This window comes from Calidris pugnax, unplaced genomic scaffold (assembly GCF_001431845.1).
Source record: "Calidris pugnax isolate Ruff unplaced genomic scaffold, ASM143184v1 scaffold32, whole genome shotgun sequence".
NCBI classification, from domain to species: Eukaryota; Metazoa; Chordata; class Aves; order Charadriiformes; family Scolopacidae; genus Calidris; species Calidris pugnax.
The window spans coordinates 573,216-591,532 of NW_015090783.1; the positions used below are offsets into that span (position 1 = coordinate 573,216).

The 18,317-nt window shown below is 48.6% G+C and overlaps 2 protein-coding genes across 2 annotated transcripts; one reads left to right on the forward strand and one right to left on the reverse strand.

The window, feature by feature from the left end:
• The first annotated feature begins 12 nt into the window (after positions 1 to 12).
• Positions 13 to 12,672, forward strand: TMEM116 (transmembrane protein 116). The gene is made up of 11 exons (XM_014960840.1): positions 13 to 110; positions 340 to 386; positions 524 to 587; positions 4,347 to 4,478; positions 8,443 to 8,547; positions 10,152 to 10,201; positions 10,640 to 10,723; positions 10,805 to 10,943; positions 11,422 to 11,566; positions 11,681 to 11,754; positions 12,281 to 12,672. The coding sequence occupies exons 1-11, from the start codon at positions 63 to 65 to the stop codon at positions 12,479 to 12,481; spliced, it is 1,089 nt and encodes a 362-aa protein (XP_014816326.1). The 5' UTR covers positions 13 to 62; the 3' UTR covers positions 12,482 to 12,672.
• Positions 12,653 to 18,165, reverse strand: LOC106899142 (disintegrin and metalloproteinase domain-containing protein 9-like). Its single transcript, XM_014960828.1, has one exon. The coding sequence runs from the start codon at positions 17,350 to 17,352 to the stop codon at positions 15,031 to 15,033; it is 2,322 nt and encodes a 773-aa protein (XP_014816314.1). The 5' UTR covers positions 17,353 to 18,165; the 3' UTR covers positions 12,653 to 15,030.
• Positions 18,166 to 18,317: the final 152 nt, after the last annotated feature.

The window sequence follows — 18,317 nt, forward strand, 5'->3', positions numbered from 1 at the left end:
GGGGCGGAGCGCGGGCGGTACCCGCAGCCCCGGGAGCTTGGCGGCGGCGGCGGAGGGTCCCCATGGCCCTCCCGGCGGAGGCGGCCCGGCTGGATGGGGGCTGGCAGGAGGTGAGCGAGCCCCACCGACACCGGGACCCCCGGGGGTAGAGGCTGTCCCCTCTCCGGGGACACTGCCCGTCCCCTCCGTGCGCTCCCCTTCGTCCCCGGCCAGCCCCGCTCCGTGCCCTGCGGTACCGGCAGCCCTGCCCGCCCCTCTCCCGGGGGCTGCGGGCTGGGACCGACCCCCCGTACCCCCCGGTCCGTGTCGTGCTGAGCGGGGCCCCCTCCTTCTCCCCAGGTCTACTCGGCTCTCCAGTGGATACAGTTCACCATGGCCATGCTCAGGTACAACGCGCTGCTAAACCCGCTTCCCCGGGATGGAGTTACTGTTGCAACGATGATTTTCTCCAGAAAAACAGAGAAAACGCTTATCCCAGCGAAACAGATGTGCTCCCCTTCCAACCTGTGCTTTGTTTTCTCAGTGTTATAGGTTCCAGCTCAATTATTGCCTATGCCATCTTTCAAAATGTGGTGCGGTCCCCCGAGGTAAGGACTGCGCCTCCTTTGCCCTCCCTAAATTGGGGTGTCAGTACCTTGCAGGTGGGACACGCAGCCCTGGGTGGGTGAGGAGCTAGGCTAGGAGCAACTGCAGGTCTCAGGTTGTTGTGGTTAAACCTCGTTAAACAGCCGGGAGGGAGGCAAAGGGCTTGCCAAGAGTTTGGCACTTGGTCTGTGATATGAGTTGAAGGGACTAACCTTGAACTGCACCCACGCAGGGAGAAGTGGGTTCCTCAGCTGCCACTTCAGGGATGTCCTCCAGTCATTCCTGGGAATGCCCATCTGTTAGCGTGTCCTCCTCTCCAGGGCAAAACACCTGGAGGGCTGAGGAGCTGCATACGAGGCTGCTGAAGTGGAAGTTGAAGGTGCCCCTGTAGGAAATGCATTTACAAGTGTCCGTCTCTGGGTAGCTCTGAGAAGTTTTTCCAGGCAGGTGCACTACTAAACCTGATACAACTCAAAGATGCTGCAAAGTTCAGACAAATAGAGGACAGGCTGAAAAGCAGTTTGTTGTGCAGGGCTCCACAGTGGGGCTTTGGAGGATTCACCCTGGCTGTGCACAGGAGCCATGAACATTTCTAATGCTGAAGTAGGTGCAGCTTGCAGGGTGCAAATGTCCCTCAGGGTGGGACCATCCACATGTGCACTGCAGATCTGACATGGATACAGTGCTCGGGACATCCCGAGAGCATCACACGTGTGGAACCCCACATGTCTGGGATGTACCAGATGTGGCTGGCACATGCACAGTGACCGTAGACCTCCATCCCAAGCCTGCCAGGCTTTTGCTGTCCACAGACAGTCCCTCTGTCTGACTTACCCAAAGGGATGCATAGAGCTGATCTGTGTGAAGGGGTTTGTTGTCCAGGATTTGCAAGTGTCTGGCAGCCCAGTCTCTGGACCATGCAGATAACAGGTTACTGCCATGAGCAGTAGGACAGTGGTAGCTATGGGGTAACCACGTTGTGTTTGTACTTCCCTTGTCTTTGATAGTCTTTGTACATCGTGGGTTTGATCTGCAGCCCAGAGGACAGGACTTCTAGGGAATGCAGTGAGTTATCCTCAGAGAAGGAAGGCATGCAATCAAGCTGAACACTGACACATGGTTGGATGCAGCAGGGTGGGAAGGAGGACATCAGTGCAGGTTTGCAGGGCAAATTTGCAGCACTTAGAGCATGCAGGGCAGCTGTGCTCCCAAGGCAGCCAGCCTCCTGGAAATGCTCATCCCAGCACTTTGAGCTGCAGAGATCTCCATGCATTCCCAGGGAGGAAGGAAGGTTGGAACTTCACCTTAAGTGCTGGGGTGGAAACCCTTCCCCAGTTTGTGCTGCACAAGGTGCATATCAAAGGCTCCCTCTACCACATCTCCTGCACCTGGAGAGCTCCAGACAGGTTTCTCTCCTGGGGTCCTCCACTCTGGTATGATATGGAGCTGGGTTTGGCAGATGTCCCGATGTGACTCAGCAGCCTCAGCCCGTTTACTTCCATGGCTAGCAGCCTGAATTACTCAGGAGCCCTTCTGCTATTAGTCATATGATGTGGCTGTGGCTTGGGAGCTGTCCTCTAGCTGCTTGTGAGCCACGCATGGCTCCAGGTCACAGATGGACCTTTCCTGCTCAAGGGAGCCCAGATGTTTCTGCTCAGATTATTACTGCAAATCCGGATAGGAGGGATAGCTACCAGCTGGAGCGACTTGTCTGCATCAGGCTCCCAGGCTCTTGTTCTGCTGCCAGGGGAGATCTGGTGCTGGTGTTTCAAAAGTGGCAAAATCTTCAGTAACTTCCCCATCGCCTTGTCCCCATGTTTCTGGTCGTAAGTGGAAATTTGTAAACAAAGGGGCTGGACGAGATCCATATCAAAGCTTGCCACAAACAGCTTATTCCCCAAGTCATGAGGCTCCAGGGTAAAATGTTTGAAAATAAACAGCTCTGGAGGCTGGGAGGAGAACAATGTTATAAACACTTCCCCTCCTGCCCCCAGCCTAGGAAATCAAATATTGCATTCTTGAAGCTCGTTTTATGTCTCTGTGGGGTCAATAAAACTCTTCAGCCTGAGCTAAATCATTCAGAAGAGATGATGACAAGCAACAAAGAATTTCCTTGGCCATGTCAACAGGTTCTGTGCAGGCAGATGTCCCTGGGCAATGGCCAAGCAGAGATAAATCAACATGTATGCACCAGCCTAGCAGCTCATCTGAATCATTACGTCTTTACATTCCCTTCCTCTATTTTATAAATACCATTTGGGTTTGGTTTTTTTCTTTTTTTTTGTTGTTTTTTTGTTTTGCAAGTAAGAGCCATGCTGCTTTTCACTCACCACTATGTCACCTACTTCTTTATTTAGGTCTGTGCCAAAATAACTCCTCAACCAAACAGCCGTGCTTTGCTCCAAGGACACTTGTTGCTAGAGAAAGGGGTCACCTGTTCGATTGCAAAAGTTGCTGCTTTGCTTATTTCGGAGCCGCTCGGTTTTTAACCTGCTGTGCTGGCAAACTGGAGGGTGTCTCCAGCCTCTCCTGCCTGTGGCTGCCTGCAGGGGCTTCAATTCTGCACCAGGAAGGAAAAGCCTGGTTAAAAAAGGCATTTGTAAACGCGATGACGTAGAAACTAGCTCCAGATATTTAGTTAGCAACAACAGTTTGATTTACCGTGTCGCTGGGTCAGATGGTACAACTATGGAACTGGAAAGACAAGAATGTTTGAGGAGAGAAACCCTGCAGAAGGCAGAGGACCTGCCATGCTGTTGTCACACAACTCAATGGGGTGGCAAACATTTACTTAAAGGAAAATAGGGAGGCAAATCTCACCAAAAACTCAGTTCTGTGAAAAAAAAAAAAAAAATCTTCTTAAAATCAAGGGGTGGCAAAAATTTACTTGAAGGAGAATAGGAAGGCAAATCTCACCAAAAACTCATTTCTGTGAAAAAAAAAAAAAAAAATCTTCTTAAAATCAAGGCCTCCTGAAATGTTTCCATGCTGCGTTTAGCATTATAATTTCCTGTAGGGGAAAAAAACCCACACATCATTTTCTCTCTGGGATGCTGAAAATTAGGTACCAAAGACTGCAATTAAGAATTTAGATAATTAGGCTGCTTTTCCAGAGTCTCTGCTCTCCCACTAGCAGCAAAAATGTTGGCCAGAATTTTGCACAAATGTTTTCCTACATTGTTTACAGTCCTCTTGGCCAGTGCGTGCAAACTGGAAATGGGCTGGAAACTGCCATTAGAGGAGCCGCGACTCTGTTCCAGTAAGATGCAGCGTGCGGCAGAGTGGCTCTCACAGTGAAAATTAGTTTGGCATGTAAAATAGATTCAGCTTTAGTCACCAACTGAAATGACATGCAACACGTAAGAAAAATGTCTGTTTCAAGTTATTTCAGACCCGAAGAAGGTTTTGTGTTTATCAAAAGTTTGATTTTTCTATCAGTTGATTTAAGAAATAACATCTCTTCTCCTTGCCAACCTGTCCCACTCTGCAGAATTGTAACATTCTGGACCTTTGAAGTATTTTCTGTAAGATTTGATGCTGCTCTTGGATCTTTGGGTGTTGCTAGTGGGAGAAAGGGTGGTTAGAGCAGGGTATCTGCATTGAAACAGCCCCCGAGAGCAAGAATCAGCATGGATTTTGTGTGCAGGGACAGCTGGAGAACAAAAGCCTGTCTAGACAAGGGGGTAAAGCTGCTGCTGTAGGTGGTCGTGGGAGTGTTGTGACCATCACTTGGACCTACTGACCAATCTCACTTTTCCCAGGTTCGTCCTCTTTTCTACCTGAGCCTCTCTGATCTACTTCTGGGCATGTGCTGGCTTGCTGGAGCGCTTTTCTATAGCACACCGACCTCCAAGCAGGATCTCATCTGCTATAACCTGCAAGCAACAGGACAAGTGAGTAGCCTTGACATCACCATTCATGCTTGTTACTTTGCACCCATTGCCTTAATTAGCTTCCCTGGTAATCAGAGCATGGCAGTGGGGGATTTTGGCAAAGACTTCCCATGTGAACTTGAATTATCAGATATCTTCACCTTGTGTGTGAAATGGAGATAACGATGCTTGGTTTTAAGGACATCTGGTTTGTGAGAGGCAATGAGGAAGGCAAAGAGAGCATGGGATTTTGTGGTCGCCACGTTTGGGTTGCTTGTGTAAAGTGAATAGATGGGCATTAATCTGTTTCCTCTTGGAACCATGCCGAGGATGGTCTCTGTGCCTCTCACGGCAGCTTTTCTGTTCCTCTTCATGCTTCTTCCACCCTGGGCAGGAACAGACACATTCTGCGATTCGCTTGAGCTCAGACTTACAACATTACTCATATAAACAGCGCTGCTTTTGCTGACTTGGCCTTATCCTCTCTCAAACAATCCCAAGGATGCTCAGGGGCTGCCCCATCAGCGCAAGCTCAGCCCCATGCCCCAGCGATTTGGCTGCTTTCCAGCTGATTCCGTGTGCCAGAGACTAATTGGAATGGAGTGAGTGAAATACGGTTTTCCTGACAGTTTGCTTTTGTCTCACCGAGTTCCCATTTCAGCATTAGGTTTTGCAAATCCCTGCTCTCAAAAAGCTCTGCAGGATACGGCCAAGCTTGGGCCACAGCGGTGGTTCACAAGCGGTGATCTCTGGGCTTATCGCTTTCCTTTCAAAGGACCCACAAAAACGTGGCTGGGAAGAGCCAGTGGCTGTCGGGAGCCTTGATGTGTGTTGTGTGGGCTCGGGCAGTGATGGTACCCACAGATGGGAACTCTCCTTGCTCAGCAGCACCATCTGAAGCCGGAGGTTCCCCATGAACCTCCGAGAGGGCAGGGAAGTAGCTGCGTGTGCAGTATGGAAGTGTTCACGTTGTTGTGTGCCTGGGGATGGGTGCCTGCAGCCCGGAATTGTTTCAACAGCTGTTCTTGTGGGTAAAACTGTAATACTCCTGATGGCGAGAGCAGCTGTTCCACTCCTGGCTTATCTCTGGTTTCTCTAGCTCCCCTGTGCCGCTGTGGAAGCACCGCAATATGTTCACGTCGAGAGAGGAAACAGTTGGGTGTGTGAAACTTGGCCACTTGGGAGTGACGGAGAACAGTGTCAAAGATGTTTGTTAAATGATGGCACAGGGGGAAATGAGAAGAGCTTGGGAGAGGCTTTTCAGAGCCAGAAGGTTGAAGGAGCATGTGGGACTGAAGGCGTTTCTGAGCTGTTTCCCTTGCAGCTTTGCCTGGAGAACGTTTCTTAATGCTGGTGTGATCTTTTTATGGCCTGGAGGAGACAGGCTGCACTGTTAGAAAATAATTAGGTTGGATATAGACTGTACACCATCATTTCTCAGCAGAGACACTGTGAGCATGCTATGCTCCCATGCATTTCTGGCTCTTTTCTGCCCTTGCTTTTCCAGCCTGTGGCCATGCTTCTCGGGGACACCAGCAAAGGATGGGGACAATGTGGGAGCTTTACAATACTGGGAAAGGCAGTCTGGGTAGGCAGAGCTGGCCTTGGGCAAGTTCCTATAGGATTTGCCTTTACCACAGCCCCACAGGGGACAGCCAGGGTGCTGTGGTGGGGTGGGGGCAGGGTGCCTGACACATCCTGACCTTGGCCATAGGGTTGCTGGGCTCCTCTGCTGCATTGCCACCAGCAGACCACCTCCAGCAGGAGGGCTGCCAGGGTGGCAGAGCCAGCTTGGCGTCTGACAAGAGCTGTCGCTGCTGTTTGCTCTGGAAGAAATTAAAACAAACGTAGCACTTACCATAGCAACCGTGCCCGCATGGTGCACGTGACACGGTGCAGGACACCTCCTTGCTAAACACCCCAGCAATGCCCTTGCGTGGTGGGAACGCCTTGTGCGTAAGTGGGAGCCAGTAACAGGTTTAACCAGCAGCTTCTGCAGAGCATAAGTGATCTGTGACCGAAGGAAATGAGTAGATGCCTCCTGGCCCCATTCTGCCCGTGCAGACTTCTCCAAGTCTCAAAAGGGTTGCGTTCCTGGGTGTCTCATGAACACACGGAGCTTCTTTGCACGCCAACACCTAGAAGATGTAAAATGCCTTGAGCGACAAGGATGGGGACAGGCCCAAGGCTGCTCAGCAGTGGTGTTTGCAGATGGCAGCCCTTGGAGACGCTCACACTATGGTCCACGTGATGTGGTTGTCTCAAGGGACTGTCTTAGCAGCAGGACAATATTTAGGCTTATTCAGCCTGTTTACCATCACTTTATTACTGTTACAGCAGATGGAACTCCCCCAGCATCCATACTGTCTCCTAAAGGAGGAGATTGATCTGTTTCTTGGACTTTCCCTGTTTCAACCCAACCTCTTGGTTGATATTAAATATAAAATACTGCTCCCTTCTGCTGTCCTTTGATGCTGTTCTCTCCCCCTCCCTGCCTTGCCTTTGCATTATGATAATAAAGTCCAGAATAGAGATTGTGGTTATAATTGCACAATTCCCCCACATTCTTCCAGTTCAGTTCCAGTGGCCTAATAATGTCCTGGCAGGCTCTGCTCACGCTGGTGAGCACAATGGGGAGCTGCAGAAGTGTTATAATGAGGGACTCTCATGTATCCCAGCCCCTGCTTTATCTCCTCATGGTGAGCGCTGCAGGGCTGTCCACGGCCCCGAAGCTGGGGCTCAGGAGAGCAGAACTCCCTTTTCTTTCTGCTGGCAACTTCTCAAGTGGCTTTTGGTTCCCTCTTCCAAAAAAGAAGGCGCTGCTGACATTTTCTGAGCCTCTCTAAAGCATTTTGAAGTGCAAGAGAATGATCTTTGTGGACTGTTTTGATGACCTTCCCTGGAAGTAACTGAAGGGCAACAAACCCTCATTAAACCACGTCTAATGAGCTGGAAAGTCACTGTAATGTTCCTGCTGTGATGTAGCAGCCCCTTGGACTCTGCCTCTTCAGAATCAGCCAAGAGCATTTGCAACCTCAGTGAAGAAGACCAAGCTTATTTATTGACTACTTTCCCAGCCTTAGATGACACCAGGGCGCCAAACCTGTGCTTCTTGCCTTTTTGGCAAAGGATAACAAATCCACAGAAAAATTAACTTGTCCAGCCCTTCCTCTTTGCCTTTGCCACTGAGGCATGTGTTTCCTGAAACAAACCCAGCACTCGCATATATATAGTATGATTAGGCAGCACTGTTTATACTTGACTGCCTGGAGCAACCATGGGTTCAGAAAGCAATGCAACAAAGATTTGCATTTTTTTAAAGGAGATTTTAGGTATTTGGTCTCATTTGAGGTTGGGATCGAGGGCTGTGAAACTCTCAGTGGGAAACTTTGTGCTGTGTCTTTTCTTTCCTTCTTTTTCCCATGGAGAGAAAAGGGCTCTTGGGAAGTCGACTCAGGTTTAGTGCAGATATTTTCTGCCCCCGCTTTCCTCTTCATATATACTATTGTGTTCTGTTTCCGTGAATTCACTGTGTAGTGAGCTCATTATGTGAGAAGCAAATCTTAGTGCCTCATCTGTGTTGTGTTTCCAAATGGTTGTAGCACAGAGAAGGTCCAAACGCCTTTATATGCTTTGTTGCTTGGATTTGGGCCAAAAAATGAGCTGAGCCATAAATATTTGTATTTTTAAGACAGTCCTGCTGTCATTAGTTCTCCTGTCCCCTGTTTGAGGCCAAAGTGTAGCTGCCTTTGTGCAGTCTAAGATGGGAACCCCTCCTCTACCTGACTTCTCCCAGTTGGTGTCCAACTGCAACCCAGTAGACGTGAGCACAGGGGCTGAGCAGGGACCCTCACCTTTGGCTGCCCACTACACTGTTTAGCATCCTGCCTCCATCTCGTGGGCTTTGGGTTCATCAGTGATGAACTAAAATTGCTACAGGAACGATTATTATAGGACTGAAACACTGTCTGTTTATATTTCTCAGATATTCTATGTGGCCTCTTTCCTATACACTGCCAACTACACCTGGCATCTGTACATGGACCTCAAGGTGAAATACAACCAGAACCTTTTCAGGATGCCCCCCCAGGTGAGTAGGACTGAAGTGCAACAACCTTTGGCTACCAAGGTCTAACTGTGGGGTTGTGGTGGGGTTTAGGAGGTGCACACTTAACAGTGTATCTCACCATAAGGGATTTGAAGACCCTTCTGCCCCAGCGCTGTATGAATTGACATATCTTGCCCACTGAGGTCAGCAGAGTTACTGCTGGGTCTGCTTCGGTGGAAGATTAGGCTTGTAAAACTAAAGCAGACAAAGGCCAGTGGCAATGTACAGCTCAGAGCAGAGAGCTCAGGACTGGGTATTGGTGAAGTTCTTCTGCAGTTAGAAGAACAACAATTTGCACCAACTGAGCCATTGGTTGCTGTCACTGCCTTCTGCCAGTGCACAGCAGAGGGGACAGGAAAGCAGAGGGTGCCTGGACAGCCTGGAACTGAGACCTGACAATGTCTATCCTCCCCAGGTGTCATACAGTGTTCAAGAGCATCAGTCAGGTATTGTAAGAATTCGAGATAGGTGTGACGGAAGTAAGCTACTGATAAAAAGACCGTTTGGCTCTGGGAACAGTGGCCAGTCCTCACTTCATCATCGCTGGCCTTTACAAAAGCCCTTTGGGGAACCGGTGTAATCGCTGGGAACCGAGGAACAAGGACATACTACTCAGAAAAATACTCCCTGCGTTGCAGGCTAAACAAACACTTCACGTTACCGCATGACCAAAATCTCCCCTTGCAGTTGTTTCATTCCTCACACCTGGCTAAACAGGGAGGCACCATCATTGCTGTAACCAGTGTGTTGCTCCCGTATTGCTGCAAGACAACAGATTCCTTATCCAGCTCTTCCCATTGAACCCATCAGCCCCATTTCCTTACACAGCCTTTCTCTTTCCCAGATATTTGCCATGTGCAGCAAACCTGGTATCCCAGGTATTCCATGCGTTGTTTCGGGAGCAGCAGGCTGGACATATCAATCTATATTTCAGTTGCTCTTGTCCAGAGGGTTTGGACCTGTAGGACTGGTTTCCTTCTTCCTGGTCCACCATTCAAATCCACCTGTAGGATTGGTTTCCTTCTTCCTGGTCCACCATTCAAAACACCATGAATATTGCCCTACATCTTATGGTACCTACCATAAGCTCCCCACCACTACAGCTGTGCCCACGTTGTGTTGTCGTAGCTAGAGTGTGGATTCCAGCTGCCAAAGTACATTTCCTGGTGAACAGAGACCAGGACACTCCAAATTGCCTGCATTTCTTCGTCAGAACATGAAGTTTCTAAGGAACAGGGCCAGGTTAAGTGAATGAACAGTACAAAAAATGAGTAAGTTACACCAGAGAGCTTATCAAGTGTCTGCTCCTTGTTCAGTTCCAAATTCCCTTCCCAAATCCTCTAGTCTTGAAGGAGAACAAGCCAATTATCAGGTGAAAGCATTGGTTGTTTCTGTTGCAAACCAGTAGTGGCTGAACGTGGGAGTATTGATTCAGTGCAAAGTTGAAACCAACGTTTGTACTCAGTCTGGGGGTTAATCATCATTTGAAGAACCCTCAGGTGCTGAAGTGCTCCCTCGGAGCCAGTTCCTCCAAACCAGTGGCTGTATGGAAGCGTTCATTTAATTAAGCCCTTTGGACTTTGCAGGTTGTAGATTATGCAAGTTGCATTGGCCGAATAGCAACGATCTTGTCCAGGTAAGATTTAATTCTCTCTGGCAGAATTATGTAGTTTTGGTAAAGACTAGTGTGCTGATCTCTGCTTCCTACTTATTCTGAAGCAAGTTTTACTAAAACCTGTGTTTGCCAGGTAGCTCATCAGGAAGAGGAGAGTGACCTAATGAACTCAGAGCAAGAGGCTCTGGATGTGAGGGCCTTTCTCTGACCAAGTTAGTTATAACTGTATTAACTATATATAGTTTTTCAGAAAGTGCTCCCTTTACCAGTGTATTGCCTGCATGAATGAAAGTGCAGAAGTCAGTAAAGCTGATAAAATACTCCTCCAGAGCAGTGTCAATAAAAACTATTTTTAAGTCCTTTGTAGTGATGAGAGAAAAACCAAGTAGTGTTTGGTTGGGGATGGGGACAGTGCAATGCAGTAACTAATAACTGTGCTGTTGTCCTTTCTCCTCTTAGCCTGATCCCTTTCCTTCTCATGGTGCCTGTGTTTTGCCTGGGCAACAGCAGTAATTGCTACCAGAACTTCAGCCAGAAGCACGGGTGAGCTTCACACACCTCTGAAACAGCCCCACTGCTTATGAGTCATGTCAGGAGCTCAGGCTGTTCCTGTTCTCCCCACAGATGTCTCTTGATGCACACGGAAATCGCCATGCCCACCAACGAGCCGCAAACCCTGAGTGGCTCTGTTTGCCGTGCGATGCATTTCTATGGCATTGGGATCTTCCTCATTTCCTTTCTGATCAGCTTCATAGCCATTTTGGTAAGAGATGTAGTCCTTGCACACTAGTCGTTGCGTCCAGATGATCAATGTGAGAAGATTTTCCCCTTTTCATTCTTTACAAATTTGCTTGGATGGTGCCAGAGGCCAGGCAATGTCAGGGGAAGAACTGTGGGGTGCTGCTTCCCTTTTGGGAGAGGGGTCAGGGAGAGAAAATACCATTGTGCCGCCATAGAAATCCACCTGGAGTCCTGTGTTCTGTCAGCCCACCCCAAAAAGGATTTAGCAGGCTCAGAGCATGGCTGCAGAGATCACTACTGCATGGGTCAAAAAGGTCCCAAATCAGTTCAGAGTCTTCAGTTGAGAAAAGGTCACGTACAAAGCAATGGCTCTCCCCCAGGAAGCACACTGTTGCACGGAAAGGTTTGATAGATAGAAATGGGATACTCTGTCCTAGATGAAGCCAGATCAGAGCATGAGCACAAAGTACTAACAATGGTGTATGCTTGTTCTTTTTCAGGTTATACTCAGTCAAGCCCGAGGCTTGTACAAAAGGTTTGTAAACTCCACAGGATTCCTGGGGGATCAGCAGTGGGCCATGATTAAGATGGTAGAACAACGAGTGGTTTTTTACCCCATCGCATTCTTCTGCTGCTGGGCCCCAGGTTAGCAGAGAGCTCAGTTACTCTCACAATGTTCCCCTAGAACAGAGTGCCTGGCAATGAAACTCAGAAGAGGTGGGATTAAAGCAGTACCTTCTTGTCCATCCCTTTTCACAGCTGTCCTCCTTGGAATACTGAAGCTGACTGTTTCAACCAACAGCAAAATCTACATGGCTCTTCTAATTCTACAGGTAAGTGTCTTCCTCTGTGATCTCCTGTGTTTTGTCTTTTCTGCTTGAACCAGAAAACGAGTTCTAATCTCTGTCAGACAAGGCATGTTTGTAGCCACAAAGATCGTAAGTCTGATTGGTTTATGCTTTTGGTTGGCAAAGATCTTCGTTTCGTTGTTAGTTGTTTTATGATCTTCACAGGCTTGAAAAGGTCTCGGTAACCAAAATCACAGCATCGTGGTAACTGTAGAAACTAGGACTAGAAAGGATCCCCAGAAATCAGTTAGTTTTTTCCCCTTTCTATGAAAGTCTCCAAATGCAATTCCTCCACAACACTTGTCCAGCTCCTTGCTGTGCCTTGAGGCAGCATTTAGCAAAGATTATTCAAATAACTGCAAGATTCCTCTGTCACAGGGGAATGCAGATAGATAAAATCATGCTGGAAGTGGGAGGCTTGGCATAACACGTTGGGTTTGACAGCTTGGCATGTCAGGGAGCCATCCTGGCTGTCACGAGAGCCCCAATCTCCCACTCTGGTCTCTCCCAGGCTCTGACAGCAGCTTCCCAGGGGCTTCTGAACTGCATCGTCTACGGCTGGACGCAGCACGTCTTCCTCTCCCTCAAACGCAACGCCTGCCGAGATGTCGACACTCAGACTCCTCTTCTACGCTCCCAGAAGAAGTTCTACTCCAGCACGCTCCCTGCCAGCCCACCAGATGCAGAGGGCTCCACGTCCACCCTGCTCTGATGAATCCCCTGCACCAAAGGAGAACATGCAGCATCCTAACGAGCCCTCGTCGTGTTTTAGCAGCATCAGCCAGACCCAGTAGTGGGCTGTCTGCTGTGAGACTGTCTTGCCAGCAGCAAAGTTAGCCGTAGTGCTGGAGGAGCCTGAGCAGATTGGTTGGAAACCAGACACTTCAGTGAAGATAGTTATTTATTTCACAGGTTTGTATGGACTGTAAATGGATTCTCTAAATGTGGTAAATCTTTAGTACAGACTTTCTCCGTATGGAAATGTCTGTAGAAATGCAGCAAATTATATGTAACAGCTCAGAGATCTGGTACAGCTCGTTTGAGGGTAGGTGGTCAAAGGTTGTTTTAATTCTCTAAGTGTTTGCCATTACAAATTAACAGTAAAGCAAAGGTTAATATTTTTCAATCTCTGACTTTTAATTTACTGTAAAAAATAAGAACATATACCACGCTAATAGCCAACTGCAAGGAATGACAAATTGCAAAGTAGCTTAAAAAAAATCTGCACTCACTTCTGTGCGTCGACTTTTTGCACATTTCCCTTCAGAAAAATAAGCTTCTTCAACCTCATGGTCGAAGCAGATGGAGCATCTCTCATGAACCAGGTGAGCAGGACTTTACATAAATCTGTTTGTACTCTTCTAGGTGGGCAAGTGAATTATTTACTAAGGTGCCACTGTTCTATAGGAACAAATCTTTAGCTGAGTTGAAAACAACTCTCTCACTTTTGCACTCTATTTTCTAACAGTTTCACTTTTTGGGTCCAACCCAAATTTATTTACATAGTAGGTAACACAAGAAGAGGAAATACTCAAGCTTTGTGTAATTAACTTTCATACAGTTTACACAGTTACATTCTGTAAATCCCTTTGTGAAAAATCTCCTGGGACAAGCAGTCCACCTTCGGGGTAAAAATAATCACAAAGCTTATGAAATCTCTCCGTATGTGTGAGACAACACTCAACTGATAACCAGGGTGGCAGATGCTACCTACATATGCCAGCCCAACAATTAGTCCAAAGTCCATGTAAATAAATGTGCAATGTCGTATTCCATCATCTGAGAAAGATCCCTTTTTCCCCAGTCGTTAAATTTTTTAAGAACTTTTTCTATATCCTGACTCTACCTGATGAAGTTGCTGTATATCCAGGTCTCCAGCCCAATCAGGGAGATGTGAATCTTCAGAGGATAGCAGTATGTTTTGGATAAATTGATCGCGTCTGTAGCCAGAACATGTATGTATATGTATGTTTATTTTTTTTTGTAAGTTATATGCCCATACTACCGAAGTTCTGTTATTTTCTCTGGAGACTCCTGCTGTAAACACCACCCACGGGGCATCCATCAGTTGGTGGTTACCCCGCACACCTGGCCTGTGCCAGAGGGATGGCAGACACAGCTCGTTACACACAGAAAAAACACATTTCATACACACGTTGAGCACTGGCAGCAGCAACCTCTGCAGCTCTGAATTTATCATTAACCAGCTCTGCCTGGAGGTGAGCAACAGCCCGTTCCAGTGGGGAAAATTTCCTCTTCTAGCACAAAGCAATCCTGCTCCCCAGCGTTTCGGCTGCTTCCTCAGGATGTGCTGAAGTGATTTTATTTTTTTTTAATTTTTTTTTGCACCGTCCCTGCGCCTGCTGCTCCCAGCTTGCACTGACACCTCCACAGCCGCCTGGCTTTTTTGTCAAGCTCAGCCTGACGGGGATCGGATGCTGCTGACAGCTTTACCTGCTCAAAGCCTTCCTTGAAAGCTCCTGTCCAAACGATCCTGCCAGCTTTCTGCTTTCCACAGAGGCTACTGATGTGAGCAGTAATGATATTTTTCCCCCCCCACTTCTTTCCTTTCAGATATATTCCACATCTTTTTCTCCTGTAATCAAGCCTCAGAGCTCTTTTTCTCCCTCCTCCTGTCTCCTGCATAACACCACCTGATGTTCTCAGCAGCTCACGTTTGTTCATGGGCTGTGGTGACTGGATGGACTTGAAGGTGGGACTCTGGGACCCCAGCACCAGAGGAGGTGGCCATAGGGTGTGGGGACAAAGTTCTATACAGTGGTGTGGACAGTTTGCACCCCTTCCATAGTAGAAGTTCTGTGACCCACCTTTGCTCAGAGGGAAGTGCAGGTGTCCTTTGGGGAGTGGGGGATTAGTGGAGAGGGGGACTCGTTGCTGTAGCCCCCCCACACTCTGGGCTGAGAGTTGGCCACTGCTCTTGCCTTGCAAAAGGCTCTGCCTCAGTCCTCCCAGGAGCCTCCTTGCTCAGTCTGTGTCTGTCAGGGTAAATCAGCAGGCAGATTTTAAATTAACCAGAGCGCCTCGGTCATTTTTGTCATTGACTTTTTTTTCGCCTATGGAGCAAGGTCAAGCGAAACAATTTAATTTTGCTATTTTCTATTTGCTATTCTATTCCATCCTACAAAATAAAAATGAGGTCCCCTAGCTCTATGCTTGCATCTGGATCAGTTTGAAATGTCTGGTCTCTGGAGTCTGAGTCTAGTGACTGAGTCCAGCTTTCCATTGCTGCCACTTGAAGTCCTACACAGAAGTGGTTTCGTACTCAGCTGGTTTTGAGATGTCTTCTTCTGTCTGGTCCTTCGCACCCTTCTCAGAAGCCTGTTCTTTAGCCTGAAAGCATCCGATGAATCTGTTCAATGCTTGGGTTACTCTGAGCTTTCTCACGTGCCCTATGGCAAGTGCTGTGAGCACCAGAACAGCAACACTTATTACAATAATCTCAACGATGAAGCTAAAAAGCCCCTTTTTAGTGACCGATGCAGGCCCACTGTCAACACTTCCTCCAAAGCCAAAAAATTCGCAGTAAGGAGGTGCCCAGCCATTGTCACAGTGGCAGTTTCCTCGAGTGTTGCAGATGCCTTTTCCTCCACACGTTGTCTCAGCGGAACAGCGGGATGTCAAGTGTCTCTCTTGGGGAACACACGTCTGGTTAATGCAGATCTTCTTCTCCCCGCACTGCATGCCGTCCTTAACGATGCCAACATCCAGAACGTCCACCCCCAAGTGGTAGTCTGTGCCCCAACACCAGGTATTGTCCACCAGGGTTTGAATGATGGTTGTGTGATCTTCCATCTTAGGTAGATTTCTAACATTTATACACTGCATCCTCCCACACAGGACATTTTTGAGCTTACATTTCTGAAAGTCAACATTTGCGCCGTCTCCCCTGCAATTGCCAAACCGATCCCCTTTCATGTTCACCTCCTGGAAACACGGTAGTGGAGCAGGCCTTGCTTCCTTGCCAAAGATACTCATACACTGTAGCGTGCGGGATTGGCATTTGCCTGCATAACAGTGCCCATCCTCGGCACACACAGTCCCATCTTGCTTGGCCACATCTGCTGGGCAATGCGCAGATACCCCGTTGCAATACTCAGGCAAATCACACAGACCAGCGCTCTTCCTACACACGTGTCCTTCTGGAAGAGGCCTGCAATTCTTACAGCAGCCTCCAGTAGTGCAAATGGCTCCTTTTTTTTGGTGACAGGTATCGTCACAACAATGGTCCAATTTACACTGTAATTCCGAGCCGCAGTCGCACTCTTCCCCAATGTCCACGATGCCGTTCCCACAGCGCCGCAGTGCAAATGTCTTTATCGATTCTGGGGCGTTAATAAGGCAGAATCCTCGGCCTGACGCTATAAAATCAAAATACTGCTTTTTGCTGCAGTTGCTGAATTGATAGTTCACCGTGCCGTTGGTGCTCATGATGCATTTCGACGTGTTGCCACATCTGCAGTACCTGTCGTTGTACTCCATGCCAAGGGCATACCCTAACGCACGAGCGACATGGATGGCCGTCTCCATGTAAGGCTGTTTTGCAAACGATACGACCGCAGAGGCACGTTTTGTATCACATGCACTGGCAAAGTTGGATTTGTCCCCCATGTGCAACACTCCCGGGCTGTCACTAAAGCTCTTCGAGGCAAAGAGACACCCCATGTCATGCGTAAGGCTTTGCTGCTGCCGCCAAAGGTTGAAATTATGAAGGACCTCGGTAATGTTTTCAGTAACAGCGATTGGGTTCTTCTCTACCCAAACCTCTAGTGCAGTTATCAAAACACGAAGGCGGAAAGAATGAAAGAGCCCGTCCACCAGATTGATTATTTCAATAACTTCCAGTGTCACATTAGTTATACTTCTGCCAAAGGTGTCTAAACCTTCTTTGTCCACCACGACAAGAAGCTCCAAATACCGTGTGTGCTTCTGGGGCTGGAACTGCCTAATTGCTGTACCAGGACCTGGAAATTGTTTGCCTTTCTGGGACATTTTATATATCACTGTTCCAGGAACCACCTCCTCCCTCAGCAACAGAAGATGCTCAGCCGTGGTGGAAGGTGCCAGGGGCTCGATGCTGTAGCTTGAGTTTCTAATCTGCAGCAGTCCTCTGAGCCCAGAGCAGGTAGTCAGGGACACCATGGAGTTTGGGATGCCTTCCACATAGCCATGGTAATAGCAATCCTCTTGCACATGGGGCTGTTCAACCATGATTTCCCCTTGGGAGTCATAAATGAGTACGGGGAAGTTTTTTGTTATGAAGTCTTTCTGCCTGAGATGAATGGTGTAATCTACCCCCTGAACGTTGATGACATAAGACACTACGTCCTGGCCGGCTTTCCCCACGTTGGGGCCAACTTTCCTTGGAATGACTATCTCGTAGGCTGAGTAGCCCCAGGAGGTCTGGGGGCCGCAGTCTGCGCAAGGCAGCAGGAGCCCCCACAGCAGGAAGGAGAGGCCCAGTGCAAGGAGAACCCCATGGCCTGTTGGGCCACACCTTGGCTGTGTCCAGCTTGGAGCCATGGTCAGTGGAGGAAGGAGGGAAAAATGTGGACCATCAGCCATTAGAAAAACCACCTTTAACTCAGCAGCAAAGATCTCTTCTCACCACCAGCGTCCATCCTCTTCTCCCCACTCGGCCTGCAGCCAGGTTCAAACCGCCAGTTCCCTTCATCCAACGTGCCTTTTCTTAGCTCTTCCTTGGCTACCAGTCGACCAGGGAGGTAGGACACCAGCCTGTCATCCAACTGCAACAGAGCAAAGCAGCAGGGAAAGCCCTGGTGCGGGGTGGGAAGCCAGGGGAGAGCTGCTCTTGGGCCTGGAATGGAAGGGCCTGAGGGGCAACCGTTTCTCCAGCCCCACTTCAAACGCAAACATTCCATGGGGATGGTGGGACCCACGCCCCGGGCACATTAAATAGGCCCTGTCTCATGGTGGAGAGCCTGCTGCACCCTGCTTGGGCTGACCCCGTTTGCTGAGAGTGTGAGGAGCCACTGCTGCTGCAGCAATTTGTTTAAAAGGGGATTAAGCCTCCATAAGTGAAGCAATAGAAGATTACCAGGGAAACAATGGCCTGGTTGCCCTGGTGAGACCCTTCAGTGTCTGTCGACAGACATCCTTGCAGGGCTCCTCACACATGTAATATTTTAACTATTTGAGGGGAATTTTCTTGCTGGAAAGAGAGAGGCGTTTTTTGGGCCACCCATCCTTTTATAAGTAGGGGAGAGTCTTTTAATGGGCTACTATAGGATGTAGCAGCTTCTATAGGGTGTTTGCAGCTGGTTTGGCTGCCTTAGATACTCCCAGGATGCTTGGAAATTCTTCTCTCACTCCCTTCCCTAATGCTATGGATGCTCTGAGAGTCACTCCCTATCCAAGATGCTATTAACTCCTCAAAGGTACCAAGCAGATGGATGTTAACTCATACAAAGAAGGTGGCCTGGTGCACAGGGGCACTCACAGCTGTAACTCGTACAAAGAAGGTGGCCTGGTGCACAGGGGCACTCACAGCTGTCCCACTGCCTCTTATT